Below are 21,634 nucleotides of genomic sequence, written 5' to 3'. Positions count from 1 at the left end.
CGTAGGAGAAATCCTAATTTTTTTATTTTTTCCAATGACTTCTTCATATAATTTAAAATTCATTTGATTTAAGAAATTTTTTTCCATCATTATTTTTTGAAAAATTAATTTATGTCTAAAAAATTAGTTTTGATATTTTTAATGAATAATAAAAAAATAATACAATTCAGAGTGACTTATATTTAGTTGAGCATTTATTTTTTAAAAAAATATATAAAATATCTACCATATAAATGGTAAAAAAAAACATTATCTAGGCTTTATAATATTTTTAGAGAAAAAGAACTTTAATTTTCAATCCATAAAAAAATAGGTCTTTTATCCTTTATAAAATTTTCTTTTTAATAAAATATAAAATTTTTATTTTTATAAAAAAATATTATTTTTTATTTTTTTTAAAATTGTAAGCAAATAAAAAGTACTCTGTTGTTTTTCTGTTAACCGCACCTTCTTTTTCCGTGGACCAAACGAGTACTCACATAAATGTGCGAAGAGACACGAATGACCTCCGCCCGAGCGCGAACGGCGGGAGAAAACCCAACCTTTTTCTGTTAAAAATTTATTTGAAATGACATTTTATATAATTCGTAAAAATATTTTGGGAGATGATAGAACTGAAGCACACAGAGAGACAGAGAGACAGAGAGACAGAGAGGCTATAAAGGGGCACCTGGGGGCCTGACTCCCGACGCGGTCCTCTCCACCCTCGAAATCTAAACCTAATGGCGGAGCCCCTGCTTTTGGATGGGATTCCAAACTCTCCTCCGGCCGTCGAAGCCAATCCGGAAGTGATCTTTTGATACCCTGCTCTTTGATCGCTTTGAAGTCTTCTATGCGATTTTTTTTTTTTTACGCTGAAAAAGAAGTCTGCTTCTTTGTGAATTGATCAATGGATGTACTTGGATAACCCTATTCTGCACATTGTCTTATGTTTCTCAGGATCTTATTCCAGACACAAAAGTGGGCACTGGCCTAAATATTTTCGCCTGTCCTGTTTGTTATCATTCGTTCATCGATCAAAGTGATTCAAGCCTAAGCATGTAAGAAATAACTATTGTAAATTGTTCTGCTACGTTTTTAGGATTTGAAATCAGATGCTACTTGTCGTCTCGCTGGATTTTTTTCATTCTGAAGTCCATTAGATCGTGTAGACATGACGCTTCTTTATATGTTTTATTGGATGGATTTCTTGCAGAACATCCCCAGCTGGGTCTTGTTTCGAATGCCATGCTTGCAAGAAAGCCTACCTCAACAACGGAATATATCTTGATCTCACAATAGCCGGTGGCTTAAGGGAGTATGATCAAACTTTACCATTCTTGACAAAATTCTTTAGGTAAATATCTACCTTCCAATATTGCTTCATTCATACTTATCTCTATGCTTAAATGACGGAATGACAATAGAATTTTGTAGGTTTTCCATCTCTTCGTTTCTAGATCTGTTAACAGAGTTACGTAATGGAACCTTAATATGATCCATAGAAAAAGCGTTTCCCCCTGGCAAGCTGCTCTAAGTTCTCTGAAGAGCACATTATTTCTATTTAAAAAGATGTGATATTATTTGCATAGTTTTAACATAAAAGCCAGAATCACACAAACTTGAATTTAACGAAACTTGATTGCCATGGTTTGTTGAATTATTAAGAAAGGTCCAAATTAAAACCTTTGTTGCAATTGCAGGAAATCTTGCCTTCATCTTCCATCTGCCAAAGATGGATCTTCTGGGAAAAACATCCAATCTTGGTAATTAGAAAGCAAGAGAAAGTTTGGTTAGAATTACAGTAGGCTTCCCTTTCTAAGGGACACTGACGAAACATATGACGCCATAATCTCTTCTCTGTCGTCATTTCCTTTCTTGAAATGTTCTAATCAAGTTCCTTTGAATTTTAGACTGACTTAAAAACAATTTATACTTGTGGTTTTGGCCTCATATAGTTTGCATTTGAATGCCTATCTTTTGCACTTCTCTTTGTACTGCTATGTGTATAAACATGCAAGCATTACTTGCAAATTTCTTTTTAGAAGTCAATCTTTATTAACAGCCGAAATTATGTTATTGATTTTGATTCAGCAGAAAATCTTATTCAGCATTAGATACTATTTCATGCAAAAGTACATTTCCTCTTCTACCTGCGCAATTATATATCAGAATAGAAGTCTTTCAGAATTATCCATGAGGTTACATTGTAATAATTCATCCCTGGTGGTTTTACTGGCTAGAAGACTGGTCTTATAATGCTTCTATGTTTGAAAACCGTAGATTGTTCCTCCAAGTAGGTTATAACTGATTCCGTATATTTTCATATCTTAAACTGGCATCCTTTAGTACTGGTTAGATTTAAATTTCAGGATAGTGATTTGCATCTAGAGAAATTTCTGGGTGTTTAGTACTATAAAAATGACTAGAAAAGAAGAAAGTAAGTAGACACCTTGTTTATTATGCACACCATATGATAGAATGATCTCTTGTAAAAAGATGGTGAAAAACTCCATTTGCAGAGAACAATCTTACTGAGCAATAGACAGTTGAAAAGCGTAAAGCTGATTGTATATGAGCTGGAATTTCTCTATGCATTCTTACAGATTGTTAACTGCAACAGGGGCGCATTGATCTCATATCTTTATGAGAGAGGATGGCGACAAAGTTTTAGATGGGGTGGTTTCCCTGGCCCAGAAAGAGAGGTTTCATGAATTGTTTCTCGATCATATTGCTGTTCTAGAGCAGTTGTGAACTGTTTCATCTCCAGATTTCACTTTTCCTTTCTTTCACCCTCTTTTAGCATGTTTTCTTTTTATGCAATGCATATAGTTGCAATTCGGGATTGGTTTTATGTCTTAGAAGAGAAACTCATGAAAAGTTAGGGAAATTGTATTCTGAAATATCAATGAGAACCTGATACTATTGCAATGCTCTACAATTTCTCTAAATGCAGCTTGAAATGGCTAAATATTACCTGAGACCTGCAAAAGGAGGAACTATTGTTGATGCAAGTTGTGGAAGTGGCTTATTTTCAAGGCTATTTGCCAAGAGTGGAATATATTCTCTTGTTGTTGCTTTAGACTTCTCAGAGAATATGCTGCAGCACTGCAATAAATTTATTAAGCAGGAGGGAATTTCTAAAAAGTATGAGTTCTTTTCTTTGGGCATGACCTGATTTTCTTATACATAGATTGAGATCATGGTATGCTGAACTAGCCCGTACCGGTCCGGTCCTTGACCGGTATGGTATGGCGGTGAAAAAACGGTTCTGGCCCCATCGCACCAGTACAAATCCGGTATAAAACGAATCGGACCAGTTCGCATCGGTACATGTCCGGCACTATTTTGTATCGATGCAAATCGGACCGGTTCGCACCTATACGCCTTCGGATAAATGCCACGGAATGCCATTCTGTGACATTTTTTTTAATGCCACAGAGTGGCATTTATTGCCACGTTGTGGCATTTTTTTTTAATGCCACAGAGTGGCATTTATTGTCACGTTGTGCCATTCTGTGGCATTTTTAATGCCACGGCATTAAATGCCACTCTGTGGCACTTTTAATGCCACTCTGTGGCACTTTTAATGCCACTGAATGCCACTTTGTGGTATTAAAAATGCCACAGAGTGGCATTAAATGCTACTCTTGGCATTGTCTACAGTGCGCCGCATGCTATTGCCGTTTCAGTACTGGTTCAACCGGCACCGAACTAGTACCAAACCAGTCCGGTAGGCGACCGGTACGCCTACTGGTACCGGTTCAGCAATTTTTGATTGAGATAATTATGGACCTTCAGAATTGTATCACATAATGTCTTGTTTCTGAGGATGCTATTGTTTTATAGGGATCTGATTTATTTTTATTTTTATTCTTATTCTTTTTCTGTGGAAGAAACTTGATCTTGGTCAGGGCTGACATCTGTAGACTTCCATTTGTTTCAAGTTCCATTGATGCTGTGCATGCTGGTGCCGCACTACATTGTTGGTCTTCGCCATCTGCTGCTGTAAGAATACTCCCAGAATTTCTTTTTTTTTTTTTTTTGAGAAAAATAGTGGAGATGCCACCACTAGCATTTGGACCCTAGACCACTCACAAATGGAGAGGTTTGCAACCAGCTGAGCAGACACTGGTTGGCTACTTTCTACTGAATTTCTGTCACTGATAAAGCTGAAGTAAGGAACCTGAGTTTTATAGTCTAGATTTTGTATAGGAGCTTAAGCAGTTCTATTAACACATATATTATATGTGCAAGAAGATGTCCACTAAAATTTTGTGTAGCAGCAAAGTTTCATTAAACAACAAACAGAATGGAGAAAATATTTTTTTTTGATGAAACAGAATGAAGAAAATACTGCAATTTGTTTTGTATAAAGTTTCACTGCTGAAATATTCTAGTCTTATGAAAAGCTTCATGGATTAGAAGATACACCCTTAGTCTTCCAAAAAGCTTCATGAATTAGAGATTCATTGAGCACCAATGAATGTTGATTGGTTGGTTTTTCCATTGATTGGTCTGTGTGAAATAAGAAAAGGCACTGGTCAAACCATAGAAGCTTGCCTCACATTTTGCCACAGATCCTAGATCCAATATCAGTTCTGCATTTTGCTGCCGTGATCCCTCTATTGGCCCCTTACTCTGTCTTTGCTAAATACTGAAGAAAACCAGAGTTTTAGTCACTTCACCATCTCTGATGAATTTTGCAGCATGACCCTTTACCTGTATAATTTCAAATTTTTTAATTCTCAACTTGTAATAGAAAAAGCTCACACGATTATTTATATGCTCTATCATCTTGACCTAGAAACCTCGAAACATATCCGATACAGTGTAGCTCAGTCCTCTCTGTATGAGCTTATTTCACTTCCAAATTCATATAGGAAGCTTATATTGATATTATTCCTGATTCATGAAGTTTCTTCTTGTATTTTTGGTGATGTAGATGTCTTCTTTATAGCAAAACTGAGTGTTTTTAACACCTGGATGCTTGTTTTTGGGGTTTCAAGTTAGCTTTCTAATCTAATAATTTAGATTGTAGTTTTGAAAAATAGAGAGTATCATAAGTCTCCATTATATACAAATATTAATTTTTTTCCAATAGAAATTTTAGTGGGTTCTTTCTAATTTCTCAAAAAAAAATCCCAGTTCGGTTCCTTCCTTTTTCTAAAAAAAATATATAATAAATTTACATGCAAACAAAAGGGAGTGCACTCCTCTGAGTTGGATTTTCCTTCTCCTAGGTCGCAGAAATAAGTCGAATACTCCGCCCTGGAGGTGTATTTGTCGCCACAACATTCATTTTTGATGTCATTCCCATTGCTGTTCCAGTCTTGAGGATGCTACGCAAGGTAATGCTTTCATTCAGTTTTTAGGATGTACTGCTTCTATGTTGAGCATGAAACTCAAAACTGTATGGTTACCATCGCAAATGACATGGGATTTGGCAATTATAAAGTAGTATCATTATATGTGAAGATCAGAATATTGGGGCTGTAGGTAGCAGAAAAGGAAGCAATAACCCCCTATTCATTGTGTATTGTGAAACATGCTGATCTCATTACGCTAAAGCTGCAGCTACAATAAGATGAAGGCTTCAAGAAGCCTTTTCTTTTTTCAAATAAAAGAAAATTACACATTAGCCATCATGATTTTAAACAGGCAGATTCTTGCTGACAGCGTTATGATTAGCATATTATATCAACAAAAAAAAGAAGAGTATGCGCCTTCAAATGGCTCAGTTGAGTTTTGAGTCCTGAAAGAGTTAAGTTCAATCACCATCAGGATTGGATCAGGAATGATCTGTTGTCCTTTTTTTTTTGGTGAAATTTATTGTCCTTGACATCTGATGATTTGCTTTCTTTTTGCAGTTTTACATTGGAAACTCAAGCAACTATATTTTTCTGTCAGAAGGTGAACTCAAAGATCTTTGCGAAGCATGCGGCCTAGTAGGTGTTACATGCATCAGGCACCGTCTCTTTGTTATGATCTCTGCCATCAAACCAAACTAATCATCCAGTTGATCTCAAGCACTATGTTTATCATCAGTACCCATTTATCTCCATCACAAATCACTTCGAAGTCGCATTGTTGTTGTTTGTTTGTTGTCTTTCTAGGAAACTTAATGCTGATTAATTTATCACTACCGCAAGAGATGATCACAACCCATTTCATCTGCATCTTGTCTTCAAAAGACATGTTTATGTTGATGAGTAGGATGTATTGATAAGGGATTTCGATGCGTTGTTTGAAGGGTAATAAACAAGGATTAATTAAGGTATGCAGCTGTTTGGTTCTTTAAGAGCTTCAAGTTTTATCTCTGCCTTTTCTTAATTGCTGTCGAGAGAAAATTCTAGATGGCAGTGCCAAGCTTGAATAATAAGGATGCCAGGTCCACCAAAAGCCTCTTTTATTACACCTCAGAGTGTGAATTAAATTTTGATTCAGATATTTGTCAGTTTCTGCCACGTTTCTTGATTAATAAGGATGTCAGGTGCACCAAAAGCCGCTTTAATTAGACGTCAGAATGTGAATTGAATCCTCATTCAGGTATTTGCCAGTTTCTGCCACATTTCCTGCAAGTAATGTCGCTGGTGTACTGAGAAAGTTATTGCAAAATATATATATATATATATATATATATATTGGATCTATCCTTGTTTCATCTTGACCCAAGGCCAAAAGTTCTGAACATGGACAAAATTACAGCCATGCTTGACAATTATGCATATACACTTACCTTGTTTTTAACCCTATATTGTATTTGAAATATAATAATTTTATGCTTCATTTTACTTCTTTTGCCACCAAGCAGGGCCAATTTGTTTGCACAAACCTACACTCTCTCACTGATATGTGAAGCCCATTTCTGAGAATCGCGTCGCATGCCTTTCATCACCATGATAACCAAGTCACATTTGCTCTTTAGATCGCTCCCTGTAAAGAGAGATGGTTTCAGAAACTGGTAATATAAATTGTCAGCATCATGATCTGATAATAAAATCAAGCTGGATGGTATAGCTACTCATTCCTTTTTTTTTGATGTTACAGTTACATCAAGATTAGATACAATTACCACCTTCTTGTTGCCTTACATTAGGGGTTAAAACCTTTGGCTTTCAATTCTTTTATCTACTTGTCGTTTTGCAACGATTTGAAATCGAGCTGTTCTCTCATAGCATCTGGGTCTTGTTGCACATCAAGTGATGAACTTTATTAATGGTTGAGTGAAAACTCATGTCAAATATCTAAACTAATATAGTATAATACTTATCAATTTAGACAATATTTATTTAGTTTAGATATCAAATATTGGTTTAGATAGAGTATAATACTTATTTTTTTTAGATAGATAATATTCTTGTGTATTAGTTATACTTATATCAATTATATAAGTATAATTAGTACTTATATAGTTGATACTTAATATTGATAATAGTAAGATACTTTATTATCTATTACTTATACTCACTTATTAAGAGAACAGATAAATAATAGTCACTTGTAACAAATACCTACTAAAAAATGATTATTATAGGCTTATCTTCCTCTTGTACCCGCTATAAGAGCAAATGACAACCATTATTTACTACAAATATATTATTTTTTATATTTTATATGTAAAACTATTATTATGATAACTATTATAATAGTAATGGGTAATAATAAAAAATAATAATACTACTTTTTAATCACTTCTCACTTGATAAAAATATTATTTCTCAAACTATATAATTTTTTTCAGAGATTGATGCAAAAAATTGAACTTTGAAAAAAATATTTAGTTAAAAAATCATGCAAATGAAAATAATATCATTATTGATATCAAAACTAGGTATTGTAATACTAAATATGTGTTATTGAAGATTCATTTATCAAAAATAAGAAATTTATTCCAACAAGATGAATAGTATTGAGATTTTATAATTTATTAAGAGCAAAAAAAAATTCATCAATATAATCACTTGTCATCAAGAATAGGAACTTTGATAAATAACCATAATCATTTTAGATATATATAATAGACCATTTAAAATAAAAAATATATTAAACAAGGGCCCCATTTATTATCCAAAATAAAAATAATATTAATAACATTACTAATATGGCATCTATAGGATGAAGCCAGAGCTCGGCACAAGCTAGACCTCTATTTTAGTTATATATAATAATAAATTTAAGTTAATTTAACCAAATTGCAATATCATATGCTTAAATTTCTAGAGATTTTATGGCCTCTCCCTCTTTCTTCTTTAAAATCCAAATTAATGCCCACAAATCATCCTGGAACAAGCAGGAACCAAGGATTTCATAAATGTAGCTCAATTCTGTGAAATAGCACTATCGCTAGTTATAACCGTTGGCTTGGTTTAAGTTCACATATTTTCTTGTCCACAAAATCAGAGATTTGTACGAAAAATCTTCAAGTAGCTCGATGACGCAGTTCGCCAGAAAAGAGAAAGAAACAGTTTGCAACATGCACAGAGAATTTAGCATTTCAAAAGTTACCAACTACCCGAGCAATCTTCTTACAGTTAAGCAGATTCTGTTTAATGCCTCTTTCCTTTTTTTTCCAAAAAAAAAACCAAGAACTTTCCTTAAAAAACAACTAAAAATAATTCAAAACCACCAAACATCAGTTAAATCTTCCAGCAGCTTGTTGTCTATCATTTTTTCGAGGGAAGCCTGTTGTCAATCAATTGGAAATGTATACTTCCTAAAAGAATCAATTCCAAGTCCAAGATAACATCTAGTCTCTGAGGCAGACACCAGGCTCAGAGAGACCACATTGGTAGTGTAAGGAAGCATTCTTGCATGCAAGATTGGTCAATAGCTGTGTAGTGCACAACTTTTCCTTGATCTGTAAATTAGTGCACTCCGAAGAAAAGTTCAATTCTTGAGTCGCATCAACCTGAGGCCACAAGAGTCTATTATGGAAGCATTACATTATCATCCACTCCATCCTGTTAATGATCATGTTTGTTAAGTTGTTAGTTGCAATATTATGCCGGGATTCTTACCTTTTACCAGAATACAAACCCTATCACCGGGCTCAACATTGCCGTTCTCCTCCTCCAGAGTTACAGGGCTATCAGATGACATCTTCTTATCTCTTTCAGCTTTCATTTGATATTCCCACTTGATGGGAAAGCAGCATTTTCTCAGCATTATCATCATTGTCGTCATCATCAGTTTCAAAATCTTGATCTCCATAAAATACATGGGTCACTTTCCTTTCTCTGTCATTCAACTCCGACCTAGAACGTTGGATCCTAGAATGATGTCCCACTAAACCATAGTTTTCCAACTCATTTTTCTCCATTTCTGATGCTTTTAGAGAACCCATCCGCACTCTTCCTCTGTCCCTAGGATAGGTATGGTACAGGAAGGAGTAGATGAAGCAACAAAGTGACATAGGAATTGCTATTGCAGTGCAAAGTGCCTTGGCTAGAGAGGCAGCATTCTCTTTGTCTGTTTCAACACTAGTTCCCTCACCTGGCGGTTTATACCCATAAACATACTCAGCTAAAATGCCCACAACAGGAGAAGCGAATGAAGATAGTATAGACTCGAAGAATCTACTCAGAGCATATATGCTTGTTCTTGATTTCTCGGGGACGATCTCTGCAAAGATGGGACTGCAAGCATTATAAAGCAAAGTAATTAAAATTCCAAGGCTATAATTCTCTCACTGCTCTAGAGATAAGTGCAGCACTAAATTAAAACTGCAAATGGTATCAAATTTACATCTTAGTAATGGTCGAGACTTGAGAGTTTATGTACCAATCCCTTTCTTATTTAATGAAATAATTAATGGAGCTAGTAGTTATGCTGAATTTTAAATGAAGATGCATTCTCATGATGAAGATCTTACAAGTACCTGCCAAAATTTTGCAATTATGATTGACTTGTAACACACAAAGAATGAGTTCAGATATTGGGTTCGTTTCACAATGAGTATGAGATTCACTATGTTTTAATTCTGTTCTGAGAAAATTGTATGGAAGAACAGAATTAATTGTTAGAAACTGAAGTCATTAATCAGTGCTTCAAAGTTCAAATTTTTATATATCAAGTGAAAGGCAACTGAAAGTCAGTTTTACTTTTTTATCAGTATTACAATGTCCTTGCTACAATTATGTTATGATCATAGTAAGGTGCGTATAAAGTTTTAATAAACTTCAGAACTGATAATAAAATGAAGATGGGTAACCTACCCGTTTGTAGCCGGACCATTCCAAGTTAAGCTCAACCCCATAACCAACAAGACAATGGAGCGAGCAAGTCCTGTGGAGGGGTTAGCAGGTAAGACCAACATCAACACAGCTGCAAGTGGAACAGCAGAGCCAGAGCTTATCTGTGACGAAACTATCCTTCCAGAGTTTGGAAAATTTATTGCGAGAAAATCCCCGATCTTTCCTCCCAACAGCCCTCCAAGTGATGTTCCGACCATAAACATGCCCATGAGTAGTCCAGTTCGTCCATGTGAGAATCCGATGAGCTCCAGCCACATAGGAGTAAATGAAAGGGCTGACCATGGGAAAGATCCAGTGACACCCTGAGCCACAATAATCTGAAATGATGGAATCTTCACCACAGCCTTGGCTTCCTGGATGAGGCCTTTCACTTCCATCCATACAGGCTTGCATGAAATAGGCTTGCTTCGTGAACCAACAGTTACTGAAAAATGGGGATCTACTGCAAAGAGTCGTACCAGAATTCCTACCATCACACTTACCACGCCAACCAGATGGAAGGCAACTCTCCAACCCGCAATTCCCATGAATGAATGTGGAGCCAATAGGAGAGAGAATAAGCCACCAAGGACAGAACCGATCATACCAGTCAGATGTAGCCATCCGAAAGCCGAACCACGTGTGCTGTCATCAGTGGAGTCTGCAACAAGTGACTGAATGGCCGGCATGACTATTGCAAGCCCGATTCCGTTCAAGGCTCTTGAGATTGCTACCTGCACAACAGACAAATTATTAACTACATGCAAAACACATTAGATCTTTTGTGCAGATTCAAAGCTTAATTAAGTTAGATGGCAAAAACAGAACCATCACAGGCATTTAAAACATTATATTGCTTCATGAATTCAGAAAATATCTCTTACTATATTTAATGGGAACTTTTGAGTGTTTATCATTGGCTCAACCGTCTCATGTGATGGCATATAAGAAAAGATAAACATTAAACAAGTAGTTAGAGAGTTTCAAAAAGACAAGCTATCCAACTGTTATAATAATGGAAGAGGCCCAAGAAAAAAAAATCTAGATTTATTATAGTTCCAAAGGAAAAAAAAATACCACCAACAGAAATCTAACCCATGAACTTTTCACAAAGAAGAATTAAACATTTCAAATTGAAAAAAAAGAACCTTGAGAAAGAGAAGTTGAATTTTTAGGTAATACAAATTTTTCCATGATATTGAAGTTTCAACAGCTCATAATATTGAAAAAGCACCATTTTGAATCACTATTTTGACACATAAGTCCTTCCAACATGAGCTAGCCAAATAGTCTAAGAATCAGAATCAAGTAAAGCTCCATCTAATAATTCTTATTTACAAAAGCAGATTCTAAACAACAGTTAATTCAAAATATTTGTTGTAACAACCTAGGACCTCACCCAAAATGGCTAGCCAAAATGTATTATTTGGTTCCTTGATCCTGTATAAGTACTTAAGATCTATCCAACGAATAACCGATGTGCGAATAAACAGCCCATACGGTCCTCACATATTTTTTCCATTTAAGCTCTGACGTTCTCGTCAGGCTAAATATTCAAATCTAATCACTAGCACCACGATCGGTCCGTAGTCAGCCCTAATGGATCCGCTCTGATACCATTTGCAATAACCTAGAACCTCATCCAAAATAGCTAGCTGGAAGGTATTATTTGGATTTCTTGATCATGTATAAATATTCAAGATCTACTCAGTGAATAACCGATGTGGGAATAAACACACGCCCGCACGGATCCTCACATTTATACCCAAATGGCAACAATTAGAGTCACAAGCATAGGGTTTATATTCATATACAAAAAAATGGAAGCCAAATGTCACACAGCAATCGCAGTAGTCCACCCATGTTTATAACTGTCGTTAACTCCCCATCATCCCAATCTAATCACCAGCAACAGAAAACATAAGAACTCACCAAAAACACAGCAAAACCCCATTCAAATCCTCAGCAAATCCCAATCATTCAACACTCAATTCCATCCAAGAAAAGCAAAATATTTCCACACGACACAACAGACCACCGAAAAAAACAATGCAAGCTTCAATCTTTCCAGCTAAAACCAAATCCCAGGCTCAAATCCAAAAACCCAAAATCCACTTCTCTCCATGCACCCGAAAGTTCGAAAACATGACCGGATAAAACGCCCTAAAGACAGCAAACTTCAATGCAAAAGTTGGCATAGAACGTGAAAAGCACCGACTTTATGCTGTTCCGGACCTGAAGGAAGGTGTCGGAGAGGGCGACGAGGACTGTGGCGGCAGCCCAGAGGAAACTGCCGAGAGCTATAACGTGAGCTCTATTGTACCGGACGGCCAGGTAGGCAGCGAGGGGGTAGCAGGAGGCCTGGACGAGGGACCGGAAGAGGGTGAGGAAGCCTAGGCCCGTCGGAGTGGTGTGCAGCGCAGCCCCCACCTCCTTGTAGACCGCCGGGAGGAGCGCCTCGTCGGCCCTCTCCATGATTCCGGCGAGGTTCACCAGCACCAGCGTCCGCCGCTCCTCCCCAATCGGCCCCATCTCCTCCTCCACGCCTTGGGATCGACGGTTAAGAGAGAGAGGAGAGGGAGCAAGCGAAGTTGGACTTCGGCCTCGACTTGAGATCGGGATCGCGCCGCGGAAGTGCTGCTATTAAAAATTAGAGACGTGGAAGATGAAAGAAGCACGTGGAGTGTTGACCCTGAATAAGGACTGATGATTTTGAGCCACAGGACAGCAAGTGAGTTTGGTGGGACCATCTGCAAAGTTACTGACCCAAGAGGTTACTAATCCACTTTTTAAAGCAATATTACATACTTACGTTAGCCTAGTGGGAGCATGACCTTATTTCCAACCAAATGGTTCCGAGTTGGAAACGCACGGGGGTAACCAAGCTGGGCTCACGGATGGAGAGAGTACGAGTAAAACCGGCCGAGATGCCCAACACGGTCATTTTTGCCCGTATTAAATATTCTTCTGATGGGGTGGGAGCTGCTACATGAGAGTGGGCTTGTCCCTTCCTCTTCCTTCCCCTTTTTTTCAGCAAAAAAAAGAAAAAGAAAATTACACACCTACTTTCCAAGGAAAAAAATAACACCACTTCAACATTCATGACATACCGATTGCTAAGAACACCCAACCAAAAGCACACTTCGTGTACCCAACGTGGTTTTCTCCATGCATTTCTACTACGAAGGATTGCTCTTCCTCTTAAGCGTGGAGAGTGCGGATCATGTGATACTCGGAATGCCTTTCTAATCTGAAAAGAATTGAGAGCTCAACATTTTAATCATAGGCAAACTAGTCAAATCGCAAGTCTAGTTAAATTTTAACTTAGTTAAAAGGGACTAGGTCAACAAGAGCACATATGTCAAAAAGAAAAAAAATGGCGTATGAAAAGGTATGCTAACAAAAATAATCCATGCAAAATTAGATATTTATAAAGCTATATATGACAAAAGAAATTACCGAGAATGCTGCAAATTGGTTATAACTCATAGATCCTGCCAAGCTGCCTAATTATGCACAACCACATCACATTGATACAAAGAGAAAGGTCACATGAATTAACTGCTGGAAGTTTTGATCAGTGCTATAAGATTTTTCCATGAAAGGCTTCTTTTATGAAAATATGGGAGGCAGGGACCTCAGCCATCCCTGAAAAACAAGGATCAAGAATTGCTGGCTCTCATCATGTTGCTGAGCCACCCTATTACCTCCATGCTCTTGTCCCCAAGCAAGCCTGAAATGGAGCCAATCTAAAGCCAAGTTGAGCTCAACTTATAAAGCGAGTCTGAGGTCAATTATATCTGCTATCCTTATCTCTTCTTTCTTTTTATCATTTTTTTTTTATCTCATTCCATTTACTAATTAAATTTAAATTGTTCACTTTCTTAACACAATGCTAACCTAGGTCACTGGGTTCGCTCATCCTTATCAAACAGGCCAATCCAAATCATGACTTGTCCAATCTAGAAATGAAGGCTTTCCCTCAATATGAAACCACCATCCCATTCAGCACATTCTGACGGTTGTCTCATCACATTTAACCTGGTTTACAGCCAAGCAGATTAAACATGTATGCATAGAACTTGACTGCATATCTGGATTTAGAATGACGAGTATAAGAATGAACTCCAGGGGGCCAACAAGACCACCTAATTTCCATTCCCGATCAAAAAGATCTAAGGATTCACTGATTCGTCAAACGTGAAAATAACAGATAATATTACAAACGAGTCCAGAAAGGTTGCCGGTCGACTTGAAGGTTACTGACAAGAAGGCTTTGGGCAACATTGGTTGCAAAAGAGAGGCTGTGGAGGAGCTGCTAGAATTATAGAACTGAAATTAATGCACACCTACAAGAACAATGCAGAGATAGGCACCAAAGATGGACACCCAAGAGAGGGGAAGCAGAGCATGCTACATCACATCCATAGCAAGCCTCACTGGCTTGTCTTTAGAAAAAGCTGAATCACGGTTTGGCACCATCAGTAGCTGATGATCTGGTTCCTCATCGCTCTCACCAACAGTTGACGATGCCACTGACTCGGACCCATCTGCTTTTCAAAATAAAATGTCACAAACCAACATCTCTAACTCATATAATGTGATGTGCTATACAAATGTAAGACATCCTGATTATGCTTGAATTATATGAATTGTCAATTAATCATCCCTGATACCCCATGTTCTCTCCTCCTTCCCTCCCATTTTTTGTGCAATAATTTGCCATTCCCTGTGAGAGGCAAATCCACATAGCATTTCCCAATACCACTATACTAGTTATGAGCTTGAACTCATTTTTACAAAGATAACAAGTCTGCTTGTTGGTCGATGCTTAGTATGCTAAAAGATCATCCACCTGAATTTCAAGTAGACAAATTATATGCAGCTTATGAACAGTACCTGACAATTCGAGATGCTCTGGTAAATGTCTGACTGCTGTGATCTGAATAGTTTCCGGTAGAAGACAGTTGCAGAAAGATCCTGAAGTTAATACAAATTCATGTAAATCGTCATGAAGAAACTTTAATTTTAGAGGATTCTAAAGGATAGAAACATATTTTACGAAAATACTTGCCTAATCTTGCAAGACGGTTCACCCATCCTGGAATTCGCTTTCCAGTCAAACGGATACAAACATCGTCTGTAAAATGATTGCAATTTTTGGCGATCAAGTGGTAGGAGTCACCATGATATCTTCCAGCAAGGTGTTCAATGAACAAACGAAACTCTGAATGGGACATGTCTGTGGTGCCCAGAAACACAGAACGCCTGAAGATAAAACCAGGGCAGCTCTTCGGTTCTACCTCGAACACTCCACTGGTCGGGTATTCATGAGCTCCAAATCCATACTCCATGCCATGTACTGTTATCAAGTTTCAGAATGGCATACTTCAGTAATTGAAACATATCTTAATTATGTGAAGATGAAAAAAAAAGACCAAAAGGAAGATAAATATATATGAGTGTGGTAGATATCGTGTGAAAATCCAAAAGAAGATTTCTTATTTTGCTTCCATAAAGACACTCAAGAGCTAAGCATCAAATTGGACTGCAGCTTGCCTCAGTAGTCACACCCTTTTTCTTAGCAACCAGAGGCTCTGGGCTCAATTCTAGGATGGTGAATCTCCAAAAAACTGGACATGGGAAATTGCAGTGCAGGGGGGTCTCTCTCTGTTTCTCTAAAAAAAAAGAGCTAAGCATCGAAGAGTTTCACCTGAAAACTTAAAGGGCCTTACGTAATGTCACATAATGTTATAGATCATGGGTGATAAATAATTGATCCATCAATTGCACAGCTTCGAGATATCTAACTAGTAAAATATCTAAATTATGTCTAAAAAAGCTGAGTTTCAAACAATTGTGTAGATTGAAGCAATAAGAAAAATCTGCTCTTTAATAGGAAGTTGCTAGAACAAGTATAGATATAGGGGGAAAAGGACCCAAAGGATATAAAGATACGAAACAGTATTCATTTAAAAAGCTGATCTTGAATGGTTTTGCTCCAATGACCCAAAAGGGCAGCTCCAATGAATGGTTGCACCTATAAAATCCATTGACAAGAGAACCAAAAAATTGTAGAAATTTTGTAGTTCTAATTAGTTATCAAAGATTTTGGAAGGATAAACTAAAAACAGTCACATCATTTTCCAAATATATGCATAGCTTACAGCCCTCCTTGGTCACACCTTACATGGTCATTTAAAGAGACCTTATTATAAGTAATGGCAGTCGTGAGGCTTCTAATAGGGTTTATGCTAGTGCCAGTGACTGGGATGTTCGCCAGGTGAACAAGGAAACAACAAAATGTAGGTCCATACAAAATTTAGAAGACTAACCCAATGTCCACCATATATAGAAAGAAACAGGATCTCTGATGAATTAACATTCAAAACAAAAATGTGTACATTTAGCATGTATAAAGCATGTATAATAACACTATTTGGACAATTATAAGATATTAGATTCAAAATGCAAAACTTTAGACCATGTGCCTAGGTGACATGAAGAACAAAATCCACAGTCCTTGAGTCAACTCCATAGAAACATCTTTTCCATTTATTTTTGGTTTGAAAGGGAGAGTTACCTATGCTCCATGAAAAATTAGAATCAAATATCTCTCTTTTTTAATAGGTTATAGATAACCATGTCTTGACTACAGGAAAGATAACAGTATGAAAATTAGAAAAAACACTAAAATGTATGTACTAAGATTAATCCATGTAATGGAATGGGATAAGCTTATGTTCATAGAAGACCGCTGCTAAGACCAAAACTCCGGCAAATAAAAGATACCGCACTAAAATTATATAGAAATAACAGATTAATAACATAGATCAATATAAATAGATAAAATCATTACAAAAACCGAGAAAAATAACAGAAGATAACAAAAAAAATCAAAGTACCAGTAAGAGAAAACAAACCAAAATGGTGAAACTAATGACATCTGAGTGCACCAGTCACAAATTTGACATAAATTACAAAAGCAAGATGTGTGTATAAGTAAAATAAATTTTACCCCAAAAAGCAAAAAAAAAGCACGAATAAGCTCAAAACATCTCATCTATTCTCACAGTAACTAAAGAAAAAGACAGCAAATTTCTCATCTACGCTCCTCATCTTTTGTTGCTAAACCCATATATTTGTGCACTATTGGGAACAAAATGGTAAAATAATTACCTTAACAAATGAACTAAAGATAATGTAATATAGATAATAATGACCAAATATTTGTGGATGGAGTTAGATGCCCATAGTCATAAGTCAAATGGATATTCCCTCCTACAAACCCAAGTTGGGGAACTTGCGGAGCTTACCAGTATTACCATACCAATAATTTCTCACCAAAAAACATAAAAGTAAATGCTGTATATCACTAACTGAACCTTTCATGTAGATCTGTTTTCATGTGCATGAAGCCAATTTTCAATGCATACTGAAGTTTATTCAATCAAGAAGCTATGGTATTTATCCATGACTCAACCTGTATTTGAAACTAGCATGGAAACAGTAAAAACTGAAAATTGCCAAGATATTTCAACCTATCCTTGATGGGATAGGATACAGCACTTCATGTTTTATTCCACCAACTGAAAATGTCACACCGTTTTGTCAGGGAGCACATATAGCTACCTAGTTTGGGATGTCCTGTAGAACTTAAGCATAAGCTTGAAGTCCCAGTGCTTTCTTTAGTTGTTGAACCACTTGAAAACCTAGATGCATATAACTTTGCATTACTTCTATACAAGGTATACAAATTGCACATGCAAACAGAAATTATTTAATTTACTTGTAGTCTTCTTTGCAATAGAAGTTTTTGAATAGCAAAACTCATGGAACCCAAGATGCATAAAAAGATGCAATTGCTTAATATTCTTGCATTTGGACATCACAAAGTTTACTGTATCAATATTTCTTAATATTTAACATTTTCTTCTAATATAAGGTCCAGATTCCCCAAACATCTTTTATGAATGATTCCCATGCATGTCAGTTAGCACCTGAAATGACCTCTATTGCATCAAGAAAAGAAAAGCTTCCAAAAATAACAATAATGACACCTTTTAATCATCCCTACTGAGACAGACCATAGTTGTGCTGCTTATTTGCACATACTGTAAACAAATATTTATACATAATTACAACATGCAGAGTTCTATGTAGAAGTTAATCTCATATAAATAAAAAGGACTACACACTTCCTCATCATTTTATATGTTGAAGTTTAATTCAAACATGGAATTGCAGTCGCATATAATCATCACTTAGATATATTCAACACCATTATGAATGCCTTTAATTGATTTTGAAACATTATATTAAGAATATGAGTGCATATTATCCATATTACTACCAAAATACATTCCAAAGAATGATTTTTACTCTTCTAACCAGAGCATCATCAACAATCCAAATTATCTGGATTGATCTTACAAAGTAGACCATCCAAGGCCCCAATATAAAAGACACATCTAAATTGCTTTGACTACAACCATGGATAAGGGTAAGCTTTCTATTAAAGTTAATTATCATCTTCAGCATAATGAATATACCATATTTACCCTAAATTTTTATCTGATGACCAAAGATCAATAGTGAACTTCATATAAGAAGTCAAAGTTCTTCAAAATGCTATGAAACTTTCTCCTCTCCTACTGATAAAGACAAGAGAATCATTTCTAGTAGAATTATATGATATGCCTTAAAACAATGATAGGAAAAATTTCAATGAATTCAAAAAACTCCAGATGTTACATGATCCAGAATTGAAGTGAATTGTAGATCAAGAACTTCATCAAACTTGTAGATTTATTCTTGACTGAACCAAGACACAAGGTACCCTCCACAGATTGAAAATGTCAACCTCACCAATTTGTGTAGCACACTAGTCCAAATGGTTAGGACATGTGATGAGTATGACCATCTGTCCCTGCTTTGTTGCTACCAAGAAAATATTTTTGCGGTATCTATAGGTCATGTTGACACTATCGAGTCTTTTCTCAATAGTATAATCATCCCAAACTTACCGCCAATTTTTAAACTGTTGTTCATCAACAATTACTCCACACTTTTATTTGTATGATCCCTAACACTAGTGCCATATTATGACTAATTTAACTCACCACAAAAGTATAAACTTAAATTGGTGACTATGCAGAATACATACCAATAAGTTTGATTTTAACTCCACATGCAAACAATAATACAGATAAAAAGTCACTAGTTTGTTTTAAATAAAAAGCATGCAAAGACTCCTTTCAAAGTTCTACAAGAATATTATTTATAAGAAAAAAAGAGAATGTTTAAAAAAACTTTCTAAAAAAACTACATATTTCATATCAAAAAACAGATAGATAAATGAAAATGGAGGAAAAAAATGTGTACCCCATATGCAATTATTGGCTTAGTCATGCCAAGGATTAAAATACCAACCATGCCATGCTATGCCAACAGGGTGCTGTCACTAGGCATGCACTGCCATCATCTGTTCTGTATTGTATGGTATGAATCCATGCAAGGCCGTATCAAGTTGTTCATAACAGCTTTGGTTATATCAAAACAAGTTTTGTAAACAAAAGTTCTTTGTTTTGGCATGGTGCACTTGTTTGCATAACACAGCATGCAACCAACACATACCATGCTGGCCACTAGCTGACACACCCATCAGCACTAGCACTTGAATCCTTTGAATTCTGAGCAAAATTTGTAGAATAAAAACTGCACAAAAATCACTTTCCATTTCTCATTCTTTTCATCTCTTATTTCCAATAGTATGATTTCTGCAAAAAAATTTCCTGTCCTTCTGTTTCTCATTTTTCCATGATATATTGTTTCCCAAGATGTATTTTGATGTCGTAGAAAGTAGAATCCTAAAATAAAGTTCCACCTTTGAATTTAATTATTAAAAACTACAGTGGCATGAATTGTTGACGTTTAAATAGGCTACCATCAACATATTACTAGTAACATGTGGGTTAATTTAGTAATTTTATATGTTAAGACATGCTAAATGCAGAAACGGGACAAGGTCCAATGCCTTAATGTTGTGCTTAGGCGAAAAATATGTAAAATCCTTAGGTTGGGTTAAGCCTGAAAAATAGGGCAAAGTACATCAAAGATTCATACCCTCACTGCCACGACGCCGTAGTTGTTGCCACTCCTAGCACCCCCACCATCACAATCACCACAGTGATCATTATCTGCTTCCACCACCAACATGACCATTGTAGCTGTTGCCACAGTGCCCAAAACCATCATTAATCCGTAGAGACCATGCCATAGCGACAGTCACTATCCTTATCACCACTACGACCTTGACTGCTCCACTTCAACTACAGTCATCACAGATATCATTGTTGTTCTTCAACTACAGTCATCACAGATATCATTGTTGCTCTCTCTCTCTCTCTCTCTCTCTATGTTGGATTCAACCAAAAAAATAGAAAATCCAGAAACTCATTTTCCCCTGCGTTCCTGTTCATTTTACTCTAGACAGATTTTTCTTTGCACCTTTCTCTGCAACAAGAAACAACCTTAAATCTTATAATAACTCAACTACCAGGCTAAAACCTACTTTCATTAGGAATAGATTCTCTCAGATAACAGTTCATACATTACCCATCATACCAAACCAAGTCGTTAGGTCAAGAACCCTAAACAAATTCAAGACTAACTTTAAGAAGGAATGGAACAACACCATCACATAACACTTACCATTCCCCTATTCCTTTTGCTATTACTCACACTTTGTCCCCCAAAAAAAAAACACTTGCAAAATGGAGGCCAAATAACTGCAATCGCGATCCAATTGGACTTCTTATGCGACTCCGAGCTCATAAGCAAATCCCAAATCCCTCTCAATTTAAGCAACATTCTAGTTACGATATTAAACAAAATTATATTTGGCACCCCAACCGCAAAACTCAGTATTTATTCAAAAAACACAAAAAGAAAGATAATGCGGGCGATCCAAGAAGAAGAATTCAATCAGAATTATGCGATAAAAGTGGAAGGGATTAGGTGAGAATGGGAAATGCACCTTCAATGCCAGAATGGAAGATTCCAAGGCCGAACCAGTAGAGATAGTTGTTGATTGGGGTGAGATCGTAGACATTAAGGTAGATATGGGTCCGATTGCTGCTGCTGCTTCCGCCATTGGCCTGATCCCTCAAGGAAGAAGAGGAGCTCGACAAAAGCGAACGCATGGTGGTGGGATTCTTCGGAAATCGAAAGCTTTCCCTATAATTCCGAACCCAAAGCCGATAGAAGCATCTTAGGAAACCAATTCGAGGCGAAATCTAAGATTTTAGTGGGGGGTGGGCGAGGACGAGCCGCATTCCGAAAGGGAAACCCTAGAATTTGGAGAATTTTCCCAAAACCTGGGACCGGTGGTGGCTTTCTTTTGTTACGACGACGCGTGA

The 21,634-nt window shown here is 36.5% G+C and overlaps 3 protein-coding genes across 6 annotated transcripts; 1 reads left to right on the top strand and 2 right to left on the bottom strand.

Annotated features, from left to right (window-relative positions):
• Window positions 1-626: 626 nt before the first annotated feature.
• On the top strand, window positions 627-6,280 carry LOC103707905 (putative methyltransferase At1g78140, chloroplastic). The gene is made up of 8 exons (XM_008792616.6): window positions 627-788; window positions 940-1,040; window positions 1,196-1,336; window positions 2,603-2,684; window positions 2,936-3,126; window positions 3,876-3,987; window positions 5,223-5,330; window positions 5,850-6,280. The coding sequence occupies exons 1-8, from the start codon at window positions 723-725 to the stop codon at window positions 5,988-5,990; spliced, it is 942 nt and encodes a 313-aa protein (XP_008790838.1). The 5' UTR covers window positions 627-722; the 3' UTR covers window positions 5,991-6,280.
• A 355-nt stretch (window positions 6,281-6,635) lies between these two features.
• Window positions 6,636-14,182, bottom strand: LOC103707906 (uncharacterized). Of its 4 annotated transcripts, XM_088711551.1 has the most exons (5): window positions 13,325-14,182; window positions 13,049-13,237; window positions 12,450-12,964; window positions 10,197-10,948; window positions 8,448-9,617 (listed from the first exon to the last, which is right to left on the bottom strand). In XM_088711551.1, exons 3-5 carry the CDS (start codon window positions 12,744-12,746, stop codon window positions 9,095-9,097), a joined length of 1,572 nt encoding a protein of 523 aa, XP_088567677.1. In that variant the 5' UTR covers window positions 12,747-12,964; window positions 13,049-13,237; window positions 13,325-14,182; the 3' UTR covers window positions 8,448-9,094. The 4 variants fall into 4 exon arrangements, 2 of the variants coding, with proteins under 2 accessions (XP_088567677.1, XP_026660766.3); XR_005515143.2 differs by adding an exon at window positions 6,636-6,915 and having other exon boundaries at window positions 9,000-9,617; window positions 12,450-14,182; XR_003385891.3 differs by having other exon boundaries at window positions 8,448-8,890; window positions 9,000-9,617; window positions 12,450-14,182.
• Window positions 14,183-14,327: 145 nt separating this feature from the next.
• On the bottom strand, window positions 14,328-21,632 carry LOC103707907 (deSI-like protein At4g17486). Its single transcript, XM_008792618.5, has 4 exons — window positions 21,253-21,632; window positions 15,289-15,576; window positions 15,114-15,194; window positions 14,328-14,764 (listed from the first exon to the last, which is right to left on the bottom strand). Exons 1-4 carry the CDS (start codon window positions 21,416-21,418, stop codon window positions 14,628-14,630), a joined length of 672 nt encoding a protein of 223 aa, XP_008790840.1. The 5' UTR covers window positions 21,419-21,632; the 3' UTR covers window positions 14,328-14,627.
• Between the last annotated feature and the right edge of the window lie 2 nt (window positions 21,633-21,634).

Source organism: Phoenix dactylifera, chromosome 15 (genome assembly GCF_051530095.1).
Source record: "Phoenix dactylifera cultivar Ajwa chromosome 15, Ajwa_hap1_PhDact_Kaust_v1.1, whole genome shotgun sequence".
In the NCBI taxonomy this organism is placed as follows: Eukaryota; Viridiplantae; Streptophyta; class Magnoliopsida; order Arecales; family Arecaceae; genus Phoenix; species Phoenix dactylifera.
The sequence above is the reverse complement of the archived record's forward strand: the minus strand, read 5'-3'. Positions and strand labels throughout refer to the sequence as shown.

Excerpts from the sequence above, each read along its gene's own strand:
- LOC103707905 (XM_008792616.6), top strand. The coding sequence starts at position 723 with ATGGCGGAGCCCCTGCTTTTGGATGGGATTCCAAACTCTCCTCCGGCC. Across the intron at positions 1,337-2,602 it reads TTCTTGACAAAATTCTTTAG|GGGCGCATTGATCTCATATC; the intron begins GTAAATATCTAC and ends TAACTGCAACAG. Across the intron at positions 3,988-5,222 it reads GGTCTTCGCCATCTGCTGCT|GTCGCAGAAATAAGTCGAAT; the intron begins GTAAGAATACTC and ends TCCTTCTCCTAG.
- LOC103707906 (XM_088711551.1), bottom strand. The coding sequence starts at position 12,746 with ATGGGGCCGATTGGGGAGGAGCGGCGGACGCTGGTGCTGGTGAACCTC. Across the intron at positions 10,949-12,449 it reads TCTCCGACACCTTCCTTCAG|GTAGCAATCTCAAGAGCCTT; the intron begins GTCCGGAACAGC and ends TCTGTTGTGCAG. Across the intron at positions 9,618-10,196 it reads AATGGTCCGGCTACAAACGG|TCCCATCTTTGCAGAGATCG; the intron begins GTAGGTTACCCA and ends TAATGCTTGCAG.
- LOC103707907 (XM_008792618.5), bottom strand. The coding sequence starts at position 21,418 with ATGCGTTCGCTTTTGTCGAGCTCCTCTTCTTCCTTGAGGGATCAGGCC. Across the intron at positions 15,577-21,252 it reads CTTCCATTCTGGCATTGAAG|TACATGGCATGGAGTATGGA; the intron begins GTGCATTTCCCA and ends ACTTGATAACAG. Across the intron at positions 15,195-15,288 it reads GAACCGTCTTGCAAGATTAG|GATCTTTCTGCAACTGTCTT; the intron begins GCAAGTATTTTC and ends TATTAACTTCAG.